The sequence below is a fragment of the Engystomops pustulosus genome, chromosome 2 (assembly GCF_040894005.1).
Source record: "Engystomops pustulosus chromosome 2, aEngPut4.maternal, whole genome shotgun sequence".
In the NCBI taxonomy this organism is placed as follows: domain Eukaryota; kingdom Metazoa; phylum Chordata; class Amphibia; order Anura; family Leptodactylidae; genus Engystomops; species Engystomops pustulosus.
The window spans coordinates 229,392,326-229,419,563 of record NC_092412.1 but is presented as its reverse complement, the minus strand read 5'-3'; the positions used below and the strand labels follow the sequence as shown (position 1 = coordinate 229,419,563).

The 27,238-nt window shown below is 42.5% G+C and overlaps 1 protein-coding gene across 1 annotated transcript; it reads right to left on the bottom strand.

The window, feature by feature from the left end:
* Positions 1–392: 392 nt before the first annotated feature.
* Positions 393–27,238, bottom strand: CLTRN (collectrin, amino acid transport regulator). Its single transcript, XM_072138449.1, has 6 exons — positions 27,153–27,238; positions 25,105–25,163; positions 7,385–7,467; positions 4,875–4,991; positions 2,405–2,596; positions 393–719 (listed from the first exon to the last, which is right to left on the bottom strand). The coding sequence occupies exons 1-6, from the start codon at positions 27,220–27,222 to the stop codon at positions 569–571; spliced, it is 672 nt and encodes a 223-aa protein (XP_071994550.1). The 5' UTR covers positions 27,223–27,238; the 3' UTR covers positions 393–568.

Sequence of the window (27,238 nt, the reverse complement as noted above, 5' to 3'; positions counted from 1 at the left end):
TACATGAGGTAAGTGTGTAACGCTACAGCCCACCACTTGCTTGCCATTAATTACTGGCATCAATTATCATTGCTGGACTATGGCCACTGTTTGGCTGCAGCCGTCACCTGCAAGCTTCTTGGTAATAGCAACCAGGAGGACGAGGCGAAAGTTTTTATAGTTTTTTATAAGTAGAATGACCCCTTTATGCCTTTATGGAGCTCTTCAGAATGCAAGGAGATCTCACTACTAAAATAACGTGGTATATGATTACAATTAAGACGAGGTAAACGTTTCATTATAACCAGTGGTCCGATATGCAAACTCAGAGGTTATGAGAACTGTTAGTTGATATGTGATCTGTGCTTGGAGATCTTCTTTATAGCCTGGAATCTCTACTGTATGATAAAAGGATATAAGGAGCTGTTAGTAGTCTCAAGTTCTTATGATATGTGGAATTTTTTTTTCTTAATGACTGGAATATTTAAGTTTTTGTAAAAATGAAAATGGTGTCCTATGCTTTATCCTCCGCAGCAGACATTGATAGATCCTATGACTTTGTAGCCTCTCCGGGACTGTCCACATGTCCTTAAAAATATGATATATTCTCAAACGCCTCATTGTCCGCTCCTTCACAAAACTGTGCACTATCAAGACGGGCTCCATTTTCTACAGTCTCTGTGGATTTTATCCTTTCTTCATCATCATCCGGGTCTTCAGTTTTTGCATTTTCTCTCTTTCTGTAAAGAAAAGGCATTAAGTGATCATTCCAGCGCTATAATAGAAGAATTTTTCAGCATATTGCTGGTCTGAAACAAGCTATTTGTGATTATCATGTTCTAAGCCATTTTTCGGATGTAGTCATTGGTTCCGCACGAAAAAAAATGGACCGCACAAGGATGACGATCCGTGTGTGATCCGTTTTTTATGGTGCTTTGGAAAACATGGGGTTTTTAACTGTGTGTGTGGATTACCAATCGGAAAAAAAGGATATGGGTACAATATGGACGACATGCGGACTGTAAACCCATCTAAAAAACACCCAAATTCTTCTCAATGAAGCACAAAAGTGTCTAAACATGTAGTAAATAATAATAAGGAACATTGGGGCACATTTACTAAGAACAGGGAAACAGTACTATGTGCAGTTACCTGTGTAGTGTGCAGGGGGCGTCAGATTCATGATTTCTGGTGCCCGTTTTTCATGAATCTGGCGTCCTCTGCACGTCCCCGACAGAGTGCACCATTTTTTTTTTATGCATCTTTAACATGGGGCAAGCAACACAATTCTGTCAGACTCTGTCAGAATCTGGCGCATGGTCCGACTGAGCACCGGAGCGCCCCCTTCAGTGGAGAAATTAGTGTCACATAAAAAATAGTGCATCCACGCCACAAAACGGTCACGTGTGACACATATGTGGCGCGGACACTTCTTAATTACCTGTGCCAGAGTTTACACATAAAAGAATGTGCAAAGTCCGACAGAAAACTGGCGCAGAGCCCTTAGTAACTGTGGGACAATGTTTTTTTTTTCGTCTTCAGTAATTTTTAAAGAATTTATTTCTGACATCCCAAGCTAAGAGGGTCTGAGCACAAACATTAAAGTGGAGATTTATCATCAAGTTCCTGAGGTAAAAGTGTTCTAGCTGCCCATGGAAACCAATCAGAGCTCAGCTTTAATTTTATAAATAGCTATGGGAAAATGAAAGCTGAGCTCTTATTGGTTGCCATGGGTAACTAGAACAGGTTTGCTCTAAGAGAATTATGCTAAATCTCTAAATGTCTTACATTTTCACCTCTGTATTTCCTTGACCATTGATCCAAATGTAGAAAGGAACATAATTGCACTGTACATGGGTTGCAGGGAGCAATTGTTTTGGCATCACTAGATAAGAAACTAAAAGATCATGAATTCTGCTTATCTCCAGGGTTTATGACATGGAACGCGATCATTTCAACACTCAGAAATCATTAACTCTAATGGCACTTTATTATATTATGTGAACTTGGGATCGGTTTAGGTTTGTATGATAGGAAAGTAATTATGATGACCCATCGCTATTATGACACATTATTTTTAATTGAGGCCAATTACACTTGTAATGAGACCGAGATCATTGATAACAGAACGACATTATGTATCACATGTGAGAAGACGTCCCTGCATTGGTTATCTAATATATACACTGGGAAACATCCACAGTACAACTAGCACATGGCCTGAAAAATTGAAATATTACTTGTTATTTTAAGAGATAACATAAGATTATCCAATTTTTTTTAACAGCTTACGATGACATAAAAAACCAAGTATCTTTCCTGTTGCTTCCCCTCCAGTCTCTGTTTACCTGGCTCCGGTGATGTCACTTAGACCCCGTAGCAGGCCTTCAGCTCTCAGGACTCAAGTGATGACCGAGTTACTTACTTCTTACGTTTGATTCCCGATACCACAAGTAAAACACTTGCGACTCCAAGAAGACCAACGACCACCCCAAAAACAATCAGCCATGATTTGCTGGAATGGACAACGTCAGGAGCAAGTGTAGGGGGGATGGCGAGGAACTCCAGGGTGCTGTCATCTAACAGGAAGGCGCTGTTTATCCGGTTTCTTTCAAGTCTAAAGTAGATACATAAGTAAAACTGAATTCACAGCTTGAATCTTGGATATCATCCAGCTCTGCAGCACTTGGGGGTCTCTCAGCCTGAAGAGCTTCCTGCTCTCTGCACTTTGCTGCTCCACAGCCCCTCCCTTCTACTAAGAGTAGAAGATATATAGATCTTGGTTGGATACTTACAGCTGTCACTCAGCACAGAGGGGAGGGGCTCAGGAACACTTTATTACAAAGTAGAAAGCTCTTCAGTATTAAATACCCGCCCAAAGAGCAATTGCACAAGCTGCAAACCTGGATTAAAAATTCACTGTTCACATTGCTGCTACCTATTACACAGATAAAGGTACAGTCACACAACTATTCAGAGTCTATAACTAGCACTGTCTGCATTTTATTATGGTCAAAACTGATTCTCTTTGAATAAATGAGAAACAAAATTCAATATGAAAAAAAGTCAAAAATAAAACATTTAAAAAAATCACTATACAATAAAGTGCTGCCTTGCTGGGAGCTCATGACAGTTTCCTTGCCATATCTGTCCCCTGGAAAGTTTCAAGGTTCACACCAGGGCGCAGGGTAGGTCTCCCCAATTGAATCAGGGCTGGTTATTGTTTTTTCTGTGATCTCCTGTTACTTGTACTGCTGTGACCTTTGGTACTCCTGACCCTTCCAGATTTGAGAACCTGTACCTGAATCTGGTATTCTGGTTGAACCCCAGTAAGCAGTGGCGTAACTAGAAACTGATGGGCCCCAGTGCAAAGTCTGTGCCGGGCCCCCGACTATAATGTATGGTTTATAGTAATAGTCTTCTCATATGGGAAAGTGACACCATAAGGGGCCCCTAAACCTCTTGGGCCCGGGTGCGATCGCAACCTCTGCACCCCCTCAAGATACGCCCCTGCCAGTAAGAACAGTTACCTGTACTCAAGCCTGTGTCCAGTCAGTAACCTGAACCCCAGTGTGAACGGCAAGCTGTACATGATCCTGTATCTTGTCAGATCCGGAATCCTGTATCCTGACCTGATCTGGAACCCAGTATCCTGACCTGATCCAGAACCCTGTATCCTGCCCTGACCTGCAACCCTGGAACTCCAACCTTAGCTAGAACCCTGCCCTGGAATTCTGTATCCTGACCTGATCTGAAACCCAGGACCCCAACCGGACCCCAATGATATCTACACCAAAATTTTGTTAACCTACAAAACACAAGCTCCCATATAGCTATATCAATTAAAAAAAAATACCCCCCATAGGGGTAATTACAATTAATTATGTCAATAATATCTACTGACACTTGTGATCAGGTCTTCAGTGGTCCATATGTGTTTGTCAGGAACTCTGGTACTTTTAGCAGATTTAGGACTTGGTTCTGGGTTATGTGGAGTACATGGAGGGAAAAGTACAGAGGATGATGTAGTTTGCATAATATAGATAATTATTAACAGTTCTGTATATTGCTTTTACAAAAGGTGCCTGATGACTCAAGTGTAACACATAAAGCTCAGTGCCCTGATAAGACAAGATGCTTCACCGTGTCTGAAGGCGGCCACAAATCCGTGTATAGGTGTTGTCTCAATTATTACGGGATTTAGAGGATGCAGAAACAAATACACCTATCATAAGAAACAGGGTTCTGTCTGGCAATATTCTTCTACATAGATTTAAAGGATAAAAACTTTGGCCCTGGTTGCAGGGGATGTCTAAAACAACATTCTTAAAGGGGTTTTCCAGGAATTCTGGAGCATTGGTGGCAGCAAAGGGAGTTGTGAAACCATGAAAATGCAGTCTACTCTATAAGCAGCATGTTATAGAGCAGGAGGAGCTGAGAAGATTGTATATAGTGTCCGATATGTAGACAGCATGTTATAGAGCAGGAGGAACTGTGCAGATTGTGTATAGTCTCCTATCTGCATGCAGCATGTTATAGAGCAGGAGGAGCTGAGCAGATTAATATACAGGTCTGTGCATTTTTTTAATGAAAAACTTTCCACTTTTTGGGCATATTATTCTGGGGGAGGTGATTGACAGCTATCTCTATATGCACCTTCATGAAAGGAAAGGCTTTGTCATGACAATACACATTAGAGACAACTATCTCAGGGGAGCACATCTCTTACATATGGCTCAGAGTGGGGGATGTGCCATTACATTACACCAGTATTCAGGATGGAAAGTCCAGGGTATTTGGGGCAGGGTCATTTTGGGATATGCACACACATGATATGCAAAATAACATTATGGAAACATATTCTTACACTACAGGCGCATGTGCTGTGCATGTACCTTATAGCATTCTTCACTTCTGCACTTTGTACGGCTTCCGAGCTGTTGGAGGGGGATGTGACCACAAACCAGAATGACACTCTGGGAGTCACATTGCAGATCAAAACATTCGAAATCCTGCGTGTAACAAAAAAGTTCATTGTGTCAGTAAAGTTCCAAATCCATCAAAGCAGCGAAGATAGGAAATTAATAATGATAATAAAAGATTTGTTATTAATAATCAATTATGTGAAGTAAGGTCTAAGGCCGGTGACATGTGGCGTTTTTGTTGCGATTTCATACACATTGAAAACATGCGTTTCTGCGCATTCGTTTTTCAAATGTTTGCTTGCGTTTGCATTTTTAAAAACGTAATGCTTGATGTGCGGTAATTGCAGGCAGTGGTGTCTCTTGGAATTTGTAAAAAAAACTGTGATCTTCTCCCTGCAGACCACAAACTAATGCATTTTTTAAAACGAAACCGCTTTGAAAAACGCAATGAAAACACACCTCAAAATCGCAGACAAAAAAATTGCAAGGGAGAAAACTCCAAGTTAAACCTAAAACCCATTGAAAAAGCCAATATGCAAATATGATGCCTTTTTCAAGGATGCAAAAACGCAATGTAAAAAACCAACAATACGCCACAAGTGTCTAAGGCTAGAGGGTGATGGCACACGTGGCGTTTTAAACGCGTTTTTGGCCTGTTTTTAAGCAATCCGTCAAAAACCACATGCGTTTTTTGACGGGCTGCTTAAAAACGGGCCAAAAACGCCACGTGTGCCTTCACCCTAAGCCTAAGCCTTCTTGCACATGTATGTATGCCGCATCCAGGAGGGAGGAGGGGTGCGCTCTTCTCACTCCTCCCATCTCTACTGAAACACTGGAGGCTGGTTCCGTAATACGGGAAAATATAGGACATATCCGCCTGGCCTCGGTCACTGTGCTCACCACACCATGACCGGGTGCCATAGGCGTCTATGGGGACGAGATTTGCAGCCGGATCTCACGATCATGTGTAAAGGGCTTAAGGCTGGTGCCACACGTAGCGCTTTGTCTGCGCTTGCAAACGCAGACAAAGTCGCGCCCACCGGGGCAGACCTCGGCCCGATCGCATCGGAGTTTCTATGGAAACACCTGCGATCGGGAACGAGCCGCCGTGTTTTGCGTTAATTTAACGCAAAACACCGGCAGCTCGTTCCCGATCGCAGGCATTTCCATAAAAACACCGATGCGATCGGGCCGCGGCCCGCCCCGGTGGGCGCGACTTTGTCTACGTTTGCAAGCGCAGACAAAGCGCTACGTGTGTCATCACCCTAAGGGAACCTGTCACTGCAGGGAGTAGCGCAATAGTTATAGAGCAGGAGGAGCAGAATAGAGTTCTCATAACGTCTTATCTGCAGGCAGCATGTTATTGAACAAGGGAAATTGAGAAGATATTGGGGGTCATTTACCAAGGGCCTGATTCGCGTTTACCCGACGTGTTACCCGAATATTTCCGATTTGCGCAGATTTCCCCTGAATTGCCCCGGGATTTTGGCGCACGCGATCGGATTGTGGCGCATCGGCGCTGGCATGCACGCAACGGAAATTGGGGGGCGTGGCCGAACGAAAACCCGATGGATTCGGAAAAACCGCCGCATTAAAAAAAAATAATCTGTCGCGGAGCTTGCACTTCACTCAGCCCGGCTCGGTGAACTCCAGTGCGTTCCGATGCTTTTCAGCGCAGCAGCGCCACCTGGTGGACGGCGGGGGAACTACCATAATGAATCCCGGCCGGACCCGAATCCAGCACAGAGAACGCGCCGCTGGATCGCGAATGGACCGGGTAAGTAAATCTGCCCCATTGTTGGGAAATTGAGCAGATTGTACCTAGTGTCATATATGAGGCCTCTCTAGTATATGACTGTTTATGGTGGCTGTGAGCTAGTCGTGTGAACGGCAGCTAGCATACAGCTGCTGTTATGTTGTATAGAGACAGTATGGTGAGCACAACGTGTGTCACTGTACCCTGCCGCAGCCAGAAAAATTTCAGCATGCCCATTCTTTTGCGTACGGCGCCGCTGCATGGCTCCTCACCCCTCTCCTCTCCATAGGGACCCGTGCATCTGCGGGGGAACTGGCACGTATGTGTGTATGAAAGGGGCCTTATAAAGCAGGAGGAGCTGAGCAGATTCTACATAGTGTCCTACCTGCAGGCAGAATGTTATAGAGCAGGAGGAGCTGAGAAAAATCTAGGTAACTAATCCCATCTGCAGCAGTTTTACATGTAAAAACTTGTATTTTATTCAATTAAATCCATCGCTCTTCCTATGTTTAGGAGTCAGGTGGGTGGTATTAAATATAGGTGGTCTTAATTGCTTATAGTTAATTAGTAGCACTGCCCTTATGACTCTGAAGCATAGGAAGCACAATGAACTTAAACAAACATAGCCATGATTAAGGGTTGATTCCTGAAATGTGTTGAATTTTTCACGTGGAGCTTAAAACGTTTTTAGTTTTAAATTGTGTTACCTCCGCTTAGAACTTACTGAATTGTATTGTCCACATGAGCTCTCATGGCAAACACCATCATGGCTTTAAAGAGAAACTCTTCATCACTGTTCCATATATACTGTAAAAGTGGAAGAGATGTCGCATCATACACATTGTCACACACCGGCAATGTACTGTACACACTACATGCAGTAAATAATCTGCATGATACATTATATAAATAGTTTCTTATACAGATAATACATTTTTTCTATTTTAGAATAGAAAATCTTAAAAATAAGAACAATAGTTGAGATGAAGAATGCCATTCTTAATATGCATGACTAAATCCAGGACTCAGGGTCTTATCATATCATTCAAATAGATTTTATTTAGAGAAAATTGAACAGGATATCCTGTGAAAGAATACAAGATGTTATCACAAAACTAGAAAGAGATTAAGACAATTTCTCTCTTTGACTGTCTCTGACTATCTCTCACTGACTGTCTCTCTTTGTCTGACTGTTTCTCTTTGTCTGACTGTCTCTCTTTGACTGTCTCTGTCTTTCTTTACTGTCTCTGTCTGCCCCTTTCTCTCACTGACTGTCTCTGTCTTTGATTATCTCTGAATGTCTTTTTTTGTCTGTCTGACTGTCTCTCGACTGTCTCCATGACTGTCTCTTTGACTGACTCTCTTTCTTTGTCACTTTGTTCGTTTGACTGTCTATCTTTGTCTGTCTGGCTGTATCTCTGTCTCTGTATCTCTCTCCAGACAATTGCACCTGTATATGGTGGTTATTAAGTGTGTTTTGGAAAGCGCAGGGTGAAAATTTCGACTCAAAACCTATTCTATGACATTCCCTGAGTCACAGAGAGCAACTGTGCAAAATTTGGTGATTGTAAACGTGATGGTGCAAATTCCTTTACCAGATACATACATGCTCAGAGCTTTATATGTAATTTTTTTATAGGGAACTGGGGGCAAGATTTAACATAAAAGAGGAAAATGTAGCAAGAACAATTCCTACCCTAACTGACGGGGGTCATGGTTGAAAGCAGCAAAAACTAGTGACATGTTCCCTCCCTTTAAGGTATATATGCTGTTTCTTTTCTGTGGAGTTTATTTGCCAGGAGTATTATCTATCTGAGCTATTTGGGTTGAATACATGGATGTTAATATCCGGAATCAATACGCATCTTTGTCCCCGTGGTTTTCGAAATAAATACAGCTTTATCGATCGCAGCAGCTGAACCGACACCTGCAATATCAACCAATTACCTTGATGTCTAAACAAACATCAACTAGATTTGCTTTATTTGGTCATTTCATTACTTTCAATAGAAAAAAACGGATTTTACGCCCCATTCTCTGCACATTGACGAAATGAGGTCAAATAAAAATAAAAGTTCTTAATGGAAAAATATTAGAAAAAAGCAACTATTATTGTTAGGCTTTAGTCAAACTACATTCATACGGGAGGCGCGCTGGAGACGAGGAGGGGTGAGCGCTGCCTCCCCTCTCCTTAGAAAATAGAGCCGCACAGCCGAAAATAGTGGGGCAGCTTTATCAAGTGTCTGAAAGTCAGAATATTTCTAGTTGCCCATGGCAACCAATCACAGCTCCCCTTTAAAATATTCATGAGCACAGGTAAAATGAAAGTAGAGCTGTGATTGGTTGCCATGGATAACTAGTAATATTCTGACTTTCAGACACTTGATAAATATGCCCCAGAGTGTCAGGATACACATTGCGGGAGGTGGTACTGGTCGCCACCTGGGACCAGAATCTAAGTGGCACCTGGTCTTCACCAGAGCCCGCCGCAAAGCGGGATGGACTTGCTGTGGCAGGGTACCACCAGGTCGTTCCACAGGTGCGACTAGCCCGCGGTGGCAGCCGAGGTCGAGGTACCTTAGCGAAAGACAGACTCGTGATCAGGTCCGTGCACAGGGTCAGGGCAGGCGTCAGAGGTGCAGGGTCAAGTCCAATCTGGGGTCAGCAACGAGAGGTCCAGTCACATGGGAATGGGAACGCAGGACGTGTAAATGGGGCCTTAGATGGCTATAGAAGTCAGTGAAAGGGGGCATAGATTTGTGCAGATCCTCTAAAGTCACCCTGGGCCTCATGGCTGCTTCTCCTTGTGTGGGCTGTCTGTTTAGGTGGACGGTCGTGTCTTCATGGATTAGCAGCGGTGCCATACTCCTTCTAGTTCCAGATGAGGGCTTACACAATGGGGCTCATTTACTAAGGGTTGCGCTGCACTTTTGTCAAACTGTTCGCCGTTTTCTGGGATTGCACGGCTTGGACAGGTATATAAGAAGTGTCTGTGCTGGAATTTTGGCGCATGGGATCCTTTTTTGGTGCCCTCCATGCAACACAAATTGGGGGGGCATGCCATTGGACGATCCGACTGATTCGGAGCGCGGGATTTAACTTTCAAATTGTGTCGCAAGCCCAAGCACTAACATGCACCACTAAAAATATGGTGAACTCTGTCGGACCTGAGCGGGGAAGTGACGCATGGAGGATATCGGGCGCACCATCTTAGTGAATCGCGGCACAGTGCATTATCATTGGACAATGCAGTGAACTCCAGCGGCCAGGTAAGTAAATGTGCCTCAATGTTCCGAGAGGTGTTCAGAACTTAAAAAAAAACTGTAACCCAGCTATACACTTTGCCATAACTTTATCTCTGAGCTTCCCAGAGCGCTGCTAGGTTTTCATCATGATGTTTGTTCACTGATGTTCTCTAACCGACCTCTGCGGCCTCCACAAAACAGCTCTTAGGTTATGTGTATTCTCCGTTCACAGTTCTTTTTCTGTGAAATGTTGAATCTCCCGGAATGTAGGACCTTGTTGTGATCCCTTCACTGTCTGTATAACACGTTGGAGAGGGCTTGACAGGGGCATGACAAGAATACAAATGGTAAGCAGGTGAAAAATGAGACTAATTTTATGTTTATTTTTAAATTTGATCATTTTATTTGGGGGATAGGTCCAAAAACATATCCATATGTGCCCCTCAGAGCCAAACATATATGACAGTAGAGTCTTTGTTAGTGAGAAATGTCTTCCATGAAGGGAAAGTAAATCATGTCTTATATCTTGTCTCTTCTGCCTCTTAAAAGAATATTGCCACCTATCACTATGACAGCTCATCCAAACCACCATTATAGGTTATTATGTTTTCTCATGATTACTGGGGAATTGTATTGTAGTATACATACAGCCCAGTTGTAAAGATAATGGATGACTTTCTCTCCCGTCTGCTCAGTAACACAAACACATGGCCATGTCCTTGGTGATATGTGATGAGACATAAAGGTACAATGCACTCTACATGAATTACGTTACAGGTGACTGAGCTGTGTGTGCTGGGAAGACGCTTACAGTAAGAAGACACATTTTATTGTTTATGTTACCGTTTATATGACAATAAATCATGTATTTGCCTATTTGTTTATGTAGAAGCAACATCCACAGCATCATACATCACCCAATTTATATCACATTCCGGATTCAACTATTCCAATTATACAGCCATTTCCAAATACTATATTCTACTGTACTGTGACATCACTGTGTGTATTATCCCTGTACTGTGACATCACTGTATGCATTCTCTGTACTGTGACATCACTGTGTGTATTATCCCTGTACTGTGACATCACTGTGTGTATTATCCCTGTACTGTGACATCACTGTGTGTGTTATCTCTGTACAGTGACATCACTGTGTGTGTTATCCCTGTACTGTGACATCACTGTGTGTATTATCCCTGTACAGTGACATTACTGTGTGTATTATCTCTGTACTGATACATCACTGTGCGTATTATCTCTGTACTGTGACATCACTGTGCGTATTATCCCTGTACTGTGACATCACTGTGCGTATTATCCCTGTACTGTGACATCACTGTGTGTATTATCCCTGTACTGTAACATCACTGTGTATTATCCCTGTACTGTGACATCACTGTGTGTATTATCCCTGTACTGATACATCACTGTATTATCCCTGTACTGTGACATCACTGTGTGTGTTATCCCTGTACTGTGACATCACTGTGTGTATTATTCCTGTACTGTGACATCACTGTGTGTATTATCTCTGTACTATGACATCACTGTGTGTATTGTCCCTGTACTGTGACATCACTTTGTATATTACAACTGTATTGTGAAATCAGTGTGCGTATTATCCCTGTACTGTGACATCACTGTGCGTATTATCCCTGTACTGTGACATCACTGTGTGTATTATCCCTGTACTGTAACATCACTGTGTATTATCCCTGTACTGTGACATCACTGTGTGTATTATCCCTGTACTGATACATCACTGTATTATCCCTGTACTGTGACATCACTGTGTGTGTTATCCCTGTACTGTGACATCACTGTGTGTATTATTCCTGTACTGTGACATCACTGTGTGTATTATCCCTGTACTGTGACATCACTGTGTGTATTATCCCTGTACTGTGACATCACTGTGTGTATTATCCATATACAGTCTAAAGATAGGTTGTGGATGGGTGTCTGACTGGGTCCTCATCAATATCTATATTTCACAAAAAAGGCCAAAAATGGCCTCACTAAGACCCATTGGTCACGTGCTAGGGAATAGTGTATTGTTTCCCATAAAACTTATAAACTTTATTTGGTCTCATTAAAAATATGAAATGGACAATGACACTAGTAAGAGTGAAGTTAAAAATCTACAGGCCTAAACTTCTAGCTGACAGTATGGTTATAAAGATTTTTCTTTGTGGCTTAGGTGTTGTGTGTTGTGTTTATAAGCATCTCCGGCAACACTGTGTATATCCACTGAGACATGGCAAAAATGTAACACTTTGTGATCAGGGGGGTTGTATGAATCCTTTCTACCCCTTTTAAAAGTGATACATCTGATATCCAGTGTCTTTTTATCACAAGGGTTACTGGTTAGTAATATTTGAATGCTTTCAAGTTATATTACAAGGTTGTTAGAGGATGTAATTATCTATTTCTTAATGTCTCCGGATTGTTGCCACTTTTTATTTGCATTCCTGGGCCTCAGCACTTGGAGTGTTATGCCTGTCACACACACACAATCACACAAGATCCTGCCACCAAAATATATCCAATTCATTGTAGAGTTCTAGGTCTGCCAAATGAAACCTAACTGTGCACTAAAGCGCCCCCGACATGTTTCGCCACATCCGTGGCACCCCTGAGGACGCATTGTCCTCTTCATATTTTTAATGAGACCAAATAAAGTTTATTAGTTTTATGGGAAACAATACACTATTCCCTAGCACGTGACCAATGGGTCTTAGTGAGGCCGTTCTTGGCCTTTTTGTGAAATATCCCTATACTGTGACATCACTGTGTGTATTATCCCTCTACTGTGACATCACTGTTTGTATTATCCCTGTACTGTGACATCACTGTGTGTATTATCCCTGTACTGTGACATCACTGTGTGTATTATCCCTCTACTGTGACATCACTGTGTATATTATCTCTGTACTGTGACATCACTGTGTGTAGTATCCCTGTACTGTGACATCACTGTGTATATTATCTCTGTACTGTGACATCACTGTGTGTATTATCCCTGTACTGACATCACTGTGTATATTATCTCTGTACTGTGACATCACTGTGTGTATTATCCCTGTACTGTGACATCACTGTGTGTATTATCTCTGTACTGTGACATCACTGTGTGTATTACCTCTGTACTGTGACATCACTGTGTGCATTATCCCTGTACTATGACATCACTGTGTGAATTATCCCTGTACTGTGACATCACTGTGTGTATTATCCCTCTACTGTGACATCACTGTGTATATTATACCTGTACTGTGGCATCACTGTGTGTATTATCCCTGTACTGTGACATCACTGTATGTATTATCCCTGTTCTGTGACATCACTGTGTGTATTATCCTTGTACTGTGACATCACTGTGTGTATTATCCCTGTACTGTGACATCACTGTGTGTATTATCTCTGTACTGTGACATCACTGTGTGTATTATCTCTGTACTGTGACATCACTGTGTGTATTATCCCTGTACTGTGACATCACTGTGCGTATTATCCCTGTATTGTGATATCACAGTTTTATCCCTGTACTGTGACATCACTGTGTGTATTATTGATGTACTGTGACATCACTGTGTGTATTATCCCTGTACTATGACATCACTGTGTGTATTATCCCTGTACTGTGACATCACTGTGTGTATAATCCATGTACTGTGACATCACTGTGTGTATTATCCCTGTTCTGTGACATCACTGTGTGTATTATCCCTGTATTGTGATATCACTGTTTTATCCCTGTACTCTGACAATACTGTGTGTATCATCTCTGGTCGCAGACACCGTGACCTCATTGAGTGCATTATTCTCACTCTATAATTTCACCTTGTGCATAATTACTGAGGTGTGACTTTTCATGGTAGCACAGTAGTCCACACCCATGGAGGGCTGCATGATAATAATGTTCCCCGTGGAACACTCCCGGTGTAGGTGCCAGGTCCTGGATATTGGCCTCATACATCCGCGCACAGGAGAGGGGAGGAGTGAGCTCTGCTGGAGGAGGAGAGGCGCAGGGCTGGCGCCAGAACATGGAGTAACATGGACATGTCCTATACTTCTCTGTGCACTGTCGCGGTATGGTGAGACAACGTGTGCTCATCACACTGTGACCGGGACCATAGACGTCAATAGGGATCCATTATGTTCATGCGCATGGGGCCTTAGTGAGAGGCCAGTGTAATTAGAATTTTAAGCCAGCGACTCACACTTGGAAACTGAGATGATGATAAACTTTCTTTATTAGTGTGTCTTGCAGTACCTCAGCCTTGACCAGTGGTGTGCCGGGTTAGATGATTATCCTGGGAGCCGGGTAGGCTAAATCTGCAGCACAATATCAGCAATCTGTCCTCTTGGAGAGGGGTCAACTCCAGGCCTGAGCCTATATTTATATACTCCAGGTCCCAGCCTCTGGTAGGTTCCAGAGAGCTAGCCAATGAACAGCCTGCATTACCTCAGGTAAAGACTGATTTGGCAAGCTCTGTGCAGCGCAGCATAATCTGTGTGCACTATATAAGTAAAGGAATTATTTATTATTATAAATAAATATAAACAAACCACATTAAGTGTTTCAGAGCAAGACTGAATATATATAAATATTTAGAGAGCACAAAAAAGGCAGCACTCCAGGCTTTAAAATGAAACAAATACTGTGCTTTATTATTATTCACCATAAGTTGCAATGTTTTGGCCATTAGTGGCTGCTTCCTCTACTAGGGGCCGAAATGTTGTGACTTATGGTGAATAAAGCACAGTCATTTTTCACTTTAAATCCTGGAGTGCTGTCTTTTTTGTGCTATTTCAATTAATGGACTGTGTCTAGGTCCTGGGCTGGAACTTGGGTGATGATATTATTGTGTGCTGCCTATTTCTTTTTGATTTTTTTCAAAAGATATATAATATACTATATATGTATGTACATTGCACACATTTATGCCAATTCCTAGCTCTAGATGGTTATTCTGCTGTTGCTAAACAATACTACACAATGCAGCCAAGACAGGGAGATTTCTAGAGGATCTGAACCTGGCAAAGCTGGGTTACTCTCCCTGGACAGCTGGATTTCTGAGTTACAGAACCCAATAGGGTGATGAATTCTACTGGGTCCAATCCAGCGAGAATCCTAAAGTTTTGTAATCACCCAACTCATAATTATTAATTTACACCTCATTAAGTGCATTTATGCTATTAAGTCACTGTGTGCTTTATGACTTAGGTGTGACTTTACCCTGGTGCTGTGACATCAATGGGTTCAGTTTCCCTGTGGTGACATCACTGCATGCGTTATCGCTGGTCTGTGACATCACTATGTGTATTATCTCTGGTCTGGTGATACTCTAACCCTATAAAGTGCACTATTCTTACATTATGACATCACTATGGGTCACATTTACTTACCCGGTCCTGTCGCTATCCCCAATCCGGACGGTCCGACGAGGATGAAGTCCGGCGCGATTCACTAAGATCGTGCGCCCGATTTCCCACATGTGTCGCTTCCCCACTCAGGTCCACCGGAGTTTACCTTCTTCTTCCCGGTGTATGTGAGTCCAAGTATTGCGACACAATTTGAGATGTTAAATCCCCCACGTTGTGCGAATCCGTTGGATCACCCGACGGCCCGCCCCCAGATTTGTGTCGTGTGAAACCCGGCGCCGATGCAACAAAATCCGATCACGTGCGACAAAAAAGCCCTTCTAAATGCGGTGCACATCGGAAATCGACGGATATACCGACGATAGTGCGGTCCGCGGACCCTTAGTAAATGAGCCCCAATGTGTATTATCTCTGGTCTGGTGATACTATACGCTCATAATGTGCATTATTCTTACATTATGACATCACTATGTACATTTTCCTGCTCTGTTATGTCAACTATTTGTTTTTTACCAATTTTCCAGCAAACTTGTACAAGCTCTAGTTCTCACAAAATTTCCACATTATAATCTAATCTGACAGAAACACCATTTACACACTTTCATTAGAGTTTTCACAAATTTTCCGGTCCTGACAACATAAATCTATTAATAACAAACCATAGTGAGCTTACTCATGTCAAAGCTGTTTAATGTGTTACTCTAGGAATAATACTAGAGGTGAAATATGTGCTGAATGAGCCGCTGCATAGAGTTTATTAACTAGTGTTAAAGCTGTCACCTTTCAAATAATAAAGAAAACGCCGAACCTGGAAAGATACAATCACACAGAATCCGAGAATAGAAATCCTCCCGGAGATGGCGATAAGAATCAGTTTACAGCTGTAAATCTAAACTTTGACACTAATCTTTCCATCCTTCTCAACTCTCATTCCTTACTAACTCATAGAACACAAAGGGGGCAGATTTACTCATGTGTAACCAGTGAAGCTCTTAAAGGGGCTCTGTCACCCCCCCCCCCCCAATCACATATACCTCAACCAATGGCCTTGTAGATGGAGTGTCCTGCATAATAAGCATCTTTTATTCTTGCGAAAATCCAGAGAAATCTTCATTTGAGTACACCATGGGCATGGCCACACGGTCTGGTGTAGCCTCGTTTGCCCATATTTATTGGGGCATCATGGGACTTCCAATCAAGGTCAAGTGAGAGGTTCTGTATAAGATAACATTGGCCTTAAATATAACTGAAACCACTGGAAGGAAGGGGGTGACCCAGGGCTGGCGCCAGCACCAGGCTTGCCTGGGCAAGTGCCAGGTCCCAGAGCTACTGGGAGGGGGGTCCACAGACGGATCAGTCATCTGCAGGCTGGCAGCACCTGGTGAGGGGCTGGGTATATAATGAATCCATGTGGGGCTCTATATAGTTAAACTGTGAGGGGGCTGTATATAAAATAATGGAGTCTAGGAATGATAAACTAGGGAATATTTTAGTTCTTTTGGAATTTGTAATGCCGCCACTTGAGTTCGCTACAAAGGGGCCCACAGAGGCTCTGTTGCCCAGGGCCCTACTAAAACCTGGAGCCGGCAATGGGGTGGTCAATATTATATGACAGGGCCAGGGATTTTACTCCATTTTTTTGGACCTGACTAGTATGATGACATTATAGCACCATATATCACTTTTAATTGGATTGTCCCAAGTAATCGCCACTGTTAATCCCAACACTTGAACAACACTGTAAGGCTAAGATGGGCTTCATATGGGCCACAAACCAGGGGACGTTTGCGACCCATTGGAGATGCTTAGTCTGGAGAAGGTTTGTGAAAGCCAATTTTCAAGTAATGTCACATATTCTCAATGGCATTCAGGCCTGCTCTTTAGGCCATTTCATCACATGAATTTGCTTTGATGTAAACCTTTTCCTCGTAGCTTTGGTTGTATGTGTAGGGTCATTGTCCTACTGCTGGATGGATCTACAGCCCAGTCTTTTGCTCCAGGATTGTCCTGTATCTAGCTCCATCCATCTTCCCATCAACTTTGAGCAGCTGATGAGGGTGATGTGTAGTGTTGGCTTTCCACCACAAATAGCGTTAGTCCATAAAGTTCCCTTTTGGATCCATGTAGTGACTTTGCCACAACAATGGTGTTTGTTCACTAGTGTTCTCTAATAGATCAGTGAATAGATCAGTGCATAGTTAGACCACACTGTGCCAGATAAATCGTGCAGGATGATGTATCTGGAGAAGTTTATGACTTTGGATTCTACTTTAAACCAGCAATAAGTTGGTCTAATTTCCAAGTGAATTTTCTGGCTTTCTCCAAGGTCTCACCCCATTTCAGATGAGTCAGAGAACTGTCTAACAATGGTCTAAAACACTCTAAATGCAGCAATAGTCATTTGTTTTCTGGTGTAGACAGATTGATAATTCTCCCCCAATGGATTTTATTTAGAGGTAATAGAGTACAGTGGGCTGAATACATAACAACATGACAATTCTCCATTTTTTATGTTTCAAAATTATGTAAAACCACATTTACTTTTCTTTAATTTTGCAACCGACAAAGCTTGTAGCTCATATATCACTTACATCTCAGCCAATGTTACAGCACCCCCTGTGGGAACTCCAAATCATTACAGTTTATACATCTGAAAATTTTCCAGGTCATAGTCTAATGTTGAAGTGAAATACTTCTAAATTTGTATTTTATTTTTCATTAAAATGATGCAATTAGTATAGTATTTAAATACTGCAGCTTGTATGGAGTTTTTAACTCTATTAACACAGCAATCCTCATCAAGGGCCGAGACGAGTCATTTTGGTGCTCAAGGCAGACATGTAAAATTGTACCCCTCATTAATGCATATTTAAAACACCACAATGGCACCATCATACTTGGCACAGCACCCCCATAAGAAATATAGCACCCCTGTAAAGTATTACAGCATCCCCTAACTGTTCAGGAACAATCGCCAGACAGAAATTACATCACCGTAGATGGAGTCATTTTATGGACAACTGATGAGGTAAAAGGCAGGAGGTGTCACTTTACATATAAATAAAGCAGAACAGAACTATTAATAGATGTGCAACACCCAGGGGTGTACCAAGCCTGTCTGCTGCCTGAGGCGAGCCATAGAGAGACGCCCCCCCCCCGCCCATATATGTGATATATCAGGGAGTGTCAGGACAAGATCCATCATATTGCTTTGGTGTAAAAATAAAGCAATGCAAAATGCATACAGCGTACCGCGATATAGTATAAAATGCATACAGCATACAGCCATGTAGTATAAAATGCATACAGCATACAGCCATGTAGTATAAAATGCATACAGCGTGCCACCATGTAGTATAAAATCCATACAGCGTGCCACCATTTAGTATAAAATGCATACAGCGTATCGCCATGTAGTATAAAATAGAAGCCCTGATAAATATCACAAATGCTGCATATACATACAGCATATATACACATAAACAAACAGTAGATACAGCATATACACACACAAACAAATATACACATACACACACATATATACATATACACATATACAAACACAAACATACATATATACACACACATATTACATATATACACATACATTTACATATATACACACACATTTACATATATACACATATAAGAAACACATATACACACACATATACATATACACACACATATTACATAAATACACACATATTGCATATACATATATATATATGTATATGTCCTGCAGCGGCGGTGGCGCAGTGAGTAAGCCGGGAGCAGGTAGGTAGAGAACCGGGAGCGGGGGGGGGGTGCGGGGGCAGGGAGCCGAGAGCCTGGAAGGGGGGGGGGGTTAGCGGAGCGGAGTTGAGACAGGAGTGGAGGGGGAGCCCGGAGTACAGAGTCAAAACCCGGGAGCCGGGGGGGGGGGGGTGTGTGGAGGGAGCGGGAAGGGTGCCGGCAGGGTCGGAGAGAAAGGTGCCGGACGGAGGGCTGCAATGCGGTCCCGTCCGACGTGCGGGAGCTCAGTGCCGGCCGGTGTCGCCCCCTCGTTGAGCAGGAGGTGTGCCGCCTGAGGCGAGATGCTCAATTCGCCTCATGGCAGGTGCGCCCCTGGCAACACCCCTGCCAACGTATAGGCAAGGGTGTAGTTGCGAATAAGGCCCTCTCCCTGTCAGGATCCATCTGGTCAGCCTGCGCAACTCATCCAAGGGATACTGCAGGGAGATCTCAGGTAATTTGCAGCCTGGAAAGGCAATAGTTAAATGGGTGTAAGTTGTTATCCAATCAGTTTGCTTTATTGTGATTGGAGAAGTGCTACCACCTGACCAGGGGGAGTATAAAACCCCTGTGCAGGGGGAGCACATGGTCTTTGGTCCAGTCTTTGACTGTGCTCAGTGTGCAGCACACCTTTAGTGCTGCCACAGAAACCAATCGCAGGAGACTGTAATCCATAGCTCCGGTCCCCATACCAAGTACTGTTACATCAGTGTGCCCCAGGCCCCAAGAAAAGGCTAGGCCCCGGTGGGGGATGTTGTAGATATATATTGGTAAATTACCTAATATTCTGTCCCCCACACTTACACACATTAAGAAAAACATGAGGTAAAGTGGCCAACTCCTTTAATGTAGTGGAGCACCCCCCCTTAAGAGTCTTCTTCTTTATAAAGCACATTGCCCCTCTTAATAAAACACGGCCCTACCTCTTAATGTAGCACAGTCGCTCTCTTCATAAAGCACCTCCGACTCTTAATAAAACACTGCTTCCCACCTCTTAATAAAGCAAAGCCCCCCTCTTAATAAAGAACTTCCCCCACCTCATAATAAAGCATAGCTCCCTTCTTAATAAAGCACAGCCCCCCCCCCCCCAAAAAAAAATGGTGGAGACCCCTATTTATCTCTATTAGGGAGGGGAGACTGAAATGGTGCTAGCTGGATGGCAATCAGTCACAAAAGGTGTCCACACATCATAAATATTAGTTTAAATGTCACTTTATTGATGACGCGTTACCACAAATCCAGACAACTACAAAATAGAGGTTTTAGGCTAAGTTCAAACTGTTTTATGGATCTAATTTTGAGTCTTTAACATGTAGGATAGCCAGAGGTGTAGCTAGGGAAGATCCTGTTCTACTCACTACATAAACCCTTCATACTCCACTTCCACCTCTTAATAACAGATTGTTGTTAAGGTTGTATGGAGAGGACTGACAAGCTGAGCCTTCTTCACGCTGTATTATACCAGTTTGGTGCCAATTGTGGCACTTACAACTGTGTGTTAGGTCAATTCTGCCATTTTTTGGCATTTTTTCCAGCTTTCTAGTACATTACATAAAATATTAACTGGTGTCACTATGAAGTATAATTTATATCACATGTAACAAGCCCACATATAACCCTGGTACCAGAAAAATAAAAAAGTTATGGCTTTTGGCATGAAGTAATTGAAAAACCAGGAGCACTCTATGCTGAAAGGGGTTGACCAGGTTTTTTAAATGGGGGCAGTGGTCTAGATAGGAGCGTTAGTCTCTGTTAGAGTTGGATACAATGGGAACATCAGAGGAGGTGAGTATGATTATTTTTGGTTTTTAGCCCCCCCCCCCTCCCAAAGCTTTTAAAAAGCCTGGACAACTCCTTTAAGATGACAAAAAGGTTACTTCATCAGCCAACAGCTATTCCCACACTGCCCCACATCCATTCTTATCAGGCTAAGTTTAGCCTTTAGCATCCTTTTCGTCTGCCAGGCAGTGTTGTCATCATGAGAAAACCCCTTTAAGGTGCACTTCTTTCCTGGCTGGCCTGCGTCCAGTAGTACAATGTCTACAAAATGACTGGAATGCTTCCAAGTGATTAATGAATGACCTTTTAACTATCATTCTCAACCCATTTGAAATTTTTCCATAATAAGACTCGGTTGAACCTTATGGAGAAGTGGTTATATGACTCAAAGTGCTCTACATCATTTCTTGTTCAGCGAAGCCAACGTAGTCCACCCTGTATGCATTCTGCATGCACCAGACCTACTGTGCTGGTAGCACCATTAGCAGAAAAATCATATACTACAATACAGTTTTACTGCAGCATGTATTATGAACGATTAGACCACTATGGGCCTAAAAATACAAAAAAAAACAAAGCGAAAATTTCAAATCATTCTCCTGATCGGAAGTGTGAGAAAGTTATTGGCTTCAGAATACGGCAAAGATTTTTTTTTTTTAAATGTATTAAAGCATTAAAGCACAGCATTTGGAATTTTTTTTCTGGCTTTCCAGTACATGGTATGGAATATCAAATACTGTTACTAGGAAGAACAATTTCTTATGCAGAAAAGGAGCCCGTATACAGGAGAGCAAAATCGAAAAAGGGCATAGGTTTAAAAACGCAGCCCTTATGCAGCACAACCTGATGGCAGCACCAGTAGTGGACTATAATATAGGCCAGTGATGGCGAACCTTTTAGAGATCGAGTGCCCAAACTACAACCCAAATCCACTTATTTACCATGAAGTGACAACATGGCATTTTAAGCAGTAACTTACTGCTACCTGTTCTTCCACCATCTTTCAATTGTATCAGCCCAATACAGTTGAAGGAAGGAGGGCAAATTCAGACTTTTCATTGTAGCTTCTCTCTAGGGTCTCTGTAGAGGAAGAACAGTGGGTCAAGCAGGAGGACCTCCAAAGATGCACTTTTTTCCCACAGTTCCAAACAGGCAGTGAAGTGTTGCTTTAAAATAGTGCCGAGAGCAGCATTTCTTGAGTTGCCTGGGACTGCAGGAAGATTTGGTGGATTTGTTCCTGTCTGGTGACTCTGTCCTGGGGTGAAAACCTGAGTGCCCACAGAAATGGCTCTGAGTGCCACCTCTGGCACCCGTGCCATAGGTTCACCACCACGGTTTAGGCGGTAGCCCTGGGCCCAAGTCTTCTAGAGCAATCATGGACACCCACCAAATTTGACAGTGATAGGGATCTTCATCCATGAAATCCTTGTACATCTGTTCTTGCTCTCAAACCTTTGAGGTCCCTCCAAAGCTACTGATTCTCCAAGTAGCTGATTCTAGTCCATACATAGGAACATGGCTGGATTAAAGGAGGGGCTCCCGGGGCTCGAGCCCCAGGGCCTCCACCGCCTTCACTTTTAAAGGGGCCCCCACCAGTTTCCGACAGTCAGCGACTCATGGCACATAGGGGTCTAGGATGTCAGCCGTGTCAGTGAGCCACAGCAGCCATCACTGGGGGAGATCGCCGATGCACGTTTCAGCAGCAGCAGGTTTGATGGGACGCCGGCGGCGAGTGATGACGTCACGCTGTCGGCATCCAATCACTACATGCTGCCGCCGAAACAGTGCATCGGCGGTCTCCCACAGCGATGGCAGCTGTGTCTTCAGAGGCCGACGGCTGCCCGAAAAACGAAGAAGAGCCTGCAGCAATGTGGGATCACTTGAAGGGAAGGTGAGGCAAGTATAAAGTTTATTATTTTGTGGCTATTTTCTACAGGGGACTGGCGGCTATATACTACTGGGGGCTGGTGGCTGTATTCTACATGGGGCTGGCTGTATACTACAAGGGGCTGGCTGGCTGTATACTACTGTGGGCTGGTGGCTGTATTCTACAGGGGACTGGTGGCTGTATTCTACATGGGGCTGTATTCTACATGGGGCTGGTGGCTGTATTCTACATGGGGCTGGTGGATGTATTCTACAGGGGCTGGCGGCTGTATACTACAGGGGCTGGCTGTATTCTACAGGGGCTGGTGGCTGTATTCTACATGGGGCTGGTGGCTGTATACTACTGTGGGCTGGTGGCTGTATTCTACATGGGGCTGGTGGCTGTATTCTACATGGGGCTGGTGTCTGTATTCTACATGGGGCTGGTGTCTGTATTCTACATGGGGCTGGTGTCTGTATTCTACATGAGGCTGGTGGCTGTATACTACAGGGGGCTGGTGGCTGTATACTACAGGGGGTTGGCTGCTGTATACTACAGGGGGTTGGTGGCTGTATTCTACAGGGGGCTGGTGGCTGTATACTACAGGGGGCTGGCTGGATAGCAAGTGACTTCCAGACTTGTAGGGGCTATAACATTCATACAGCCCAGGGCCCATCACAGTCGTAATCAGCCCCTGGGCAGCACCCATGATCACAATTGTAATTTAATTGGGGGTTAGTATGACTGCTCTAAGAGGCTCCCCTGACTGCCATACACCATTACATCGTTACCAAAGTCGACCACTGTATTAGAGTCTGTTGTGAGGTCAATTAAACCCTCAGGGCTCAAAGCTTAGGGAGCCTTTAAATAGTATAAAAAAAATATAAGAAATAAACACAAACATGTTAGTTAGTTATTCCTATGTCTTAAAGGAAATCTACCAGTAGCTGATAGACTGATTACACTGAAAATACGCACCTCCTCTCCCCTTCATCTTGATATTGGCACTGTCCTTTGCTTATCTTGACACCCCAGGATCACCTAAAAAAGAGACTTCTTAAAAGCAGCCCTTAGCGCCTGGATGAGATGTCCGGCACTACAGGCTGCTGATTATTTACACCTCCTGCATGGGGGGCATGAATAATATGAAGCCCATAACACCAACCATCAGGTCCCTGTGCTCCGGGCTTCTTTTTAAAAATGTATTTTTTAGGTGATCCCTGAGTGTCAAAATTAGCAGAGACCACTGTCGGTATCAACATGAAGAGGAGCGGAGGTGAGTATCGAATGATTTGGCAAGCTCTGAGTAGCGCTGCAGAATATGTTGGCGCTATATAAATAAAGTAATTATTATCAGCTACTGGTAGGTTTCCTTAGAAATGACCAATCTATCATAATGTACAAATAATCATCCCATATGATGAACATTTAGCCTTCCAAGAGTCATATATTGAGAGGCTCCTCCTAGCATCTGTTCTATAGCACCTAGAAACACGCTGTTGTTGTCATATTAAAGATAAAAATCATTCAGATCGCATCAGGAATGTGCTTTTGAGGTACAGAAATCGTCTGGAAGTGGATCTTTATCTCTTACTCACTTTTCTAATTATTTATCCTTGGTTTTGTTGGCTTTTTTTGGTTTAAAAAAAAGTCTCAAAAATTATGCAATGAGTTTTTTTGGGGACTTCTCACTGCTCAAAAGTCATATAGGACTATTTCCACCATTTCACCATTCTGGTGTAAACATAGAACTTCTGCTAGTGCATCGCCGTGCAAAGCCAGATTCATGACTTGAGACTTTTCAAACAGTTGCATATAGAGATGCACACTCCAGTCCGCTGCTGGTGTATGTGCGTATATTTTTTGGAGTCCAAAAATCGCTATTTCTCACCACTCAGAAATATTGGCCTTAAACATAGAGCAGATACATCAGATGGCTTAGTTTCCGGTGGCTGGCCCCCAATGGATTACATTTCTATCTACTAACTAAAGCAAACAGTTAAAACTAGGACAACCTCTTTTCAATATATTTGGTGATGATTTTCATATTTTTAGCCCTTGATAGTCTATATTACGGCATGACCTCGGCAGCCAATCACGTGTCCATTTTATCAACATAAACACTATGGCCAAAGCCTTTCTACCATGTCCATATATACGTGTAGCATGCAAACTAAGCGAGCCAGGGGAGGAAGAAGTCAGAAAACTGTAATAAAGAATCACACTAGGGATTTAAAGATCATCATTATAGATGTGGAGCACCTATTCCATAACTGCTGCAGGGCATGCCAGGTATTTTACATCTAGCAAATGCTAACATTCCACAGATTGCAAACCAACAAAATAATACATACATTAAACTTATTTATTGTATCAATTTCCACTTACTGCTTTATCCCCAAGAGCTTTTTTGATATTAAAACGAACTTTAAAGGCTCCGGGAGCATCTGGAAGTTAAGAACAGAAAACATATACATTCTTAAAGGCATAGTCCTTGCTTAATGTTGGAATCTAACCTTCATTTCATATCAAAGAATATTATGAAAAACTTCCAAATAGTCATAAGGATCTGTAATCCGGAGCAACGGATTATTATTTGATTTACCCCGGAATGACCAAATCCCACCACGGGTCTTGTTTGTCCTGTATGCCTTCATGCTACCTTTCCAGGATTACTGTATATTGCCACTGAATAGGAAAGTAAGTAATACTAAAACTAAAAAAGTAGATAATAAAGTAAATGAGTACCTAGTACATGTAGGATGAGGGGTTTGGATTGTGATGGTCAGCAGAATGGAAAAAAATGTATAAAAATATATATAAAATGTAGAACTTTTCGGAGTGGAAGGAAAAAAAAAAATTATTGTTTGTAATGTATTATTATTATATCATTGCGTTTATGAGTTTTTCATTATTTTTATTCTTTCCTTTAGCATTGGGTGCTTACAAGTGTGTGTCTCATATATCACTAATTGTCCTCTAGCAAATAAAGCAATTTTACCCATGTTATGAGAAATACCTTTGACAACAAATACAATTCCCCTGCTTCTTTTATCTTTTAACCCTACTTTTATACAGCAAAAAGAGATCACATGGGAAAATCTTCCACCAATGACGTCTCTCTCACCAGGTCCCAGAAATCTTCCCTTGGGAAAGGGGACCTATTTAATGGGCTTAATTTAAACATGCTAATAGTTCCCCCTTAAACTAAATGTACCAATTCTTTAAGTTATCCCTTCCACAGGATAGAGGATAACCAGCTGATTGTTTAGGGTCAAACTGCTGGGACCCCCGCTGTTCGCTAGAACGGGACCCCTACAGATCATGCATCCTGCCGCTCCATTTAATAGAATTAGAGTGTTGGAGATTGCTGAGCACGGTGATTCCCATTCTCTGCTATGGTGCAGTAGCTGAGCGCTGTGCTGGGCAATTACAATTGAATGGAGCGGCAGGACACAAGCTCCACCTGCTGCTCCACCCATTAATGAGAAGAGGATCCAGGGGGTCCCATTCTCTTGATCTTACTGATCAGCTTGTTATTCTTGATCCTGTGAATCGGAGATAACTTAAATTGTTGGTACAACCCAACTTTGAGAATCCAAAGATCGAGGATCTAATGATCGTACAAATGTTCATTCATCTAGTCACTGTCTTGTATAAAAACCCCTGACCAGATGACAAATAACCAAATTGAAATGCTCATTGGTTGGAAGTAGCCCATGTCACTAATAGAGCTGTGGTGGGGGACTAAGGATCACAGTAGTGATAATCAAGCAATGGGCCTTAACTTTTTTCAAAGAGGCTCTACAGCAGCTGAGGTATATATATACAGGAAAAAATTACCACTTCTATAAATTCTAAATTTCAATTACCGGTATAATGTTTAAACTTAGTGACCTTAATGTATAATATATATAGATTTGTGACATGTTTTTAATATAACGAACAGTAGCAGGACATTTCCCCATAAATAAAGATATAGAAATTTCCCAGTCATGCTTTCACTTATAACATCTATATATATTTAGCAATTTTTATATTGGATTCAACACATGGAAAATCATAATAAAGGTTATTTACATATTTTAACCTATGAGACAATGAGCTTTCTAAGGCTGGGGTTTAGAAAGTGTTATCCTTGAGACTAACTAACTGCATTCTAACATCCATAATATTTTTAGGTCTCAAATTCACCAAAATGAGTGCAAATGTAAACTAGGGAAGTTATCCTTAACAACCAATCAGATTTCTGCTTGCATTTTTTCTAAAGCTGACCGAAAAAAGCGAGCTGGACTCTGGTTTCCTATGGGGAATTGCTCTATTTTATATTTGCACCATTTATGATAAGTCTACATCATATATAATGCACAGATATAATATATTCTACATGAGGCTATAGTAAAAAATTGGCTATAATATGATATATTGTAATGTACCTGGTCGGCAGAGCTGTGACGAAGCAACGCTAAACAAAGGCAGAATCAGAAATAGAGTTTTTCCCAGCATCCTCGTAAGATGAAAA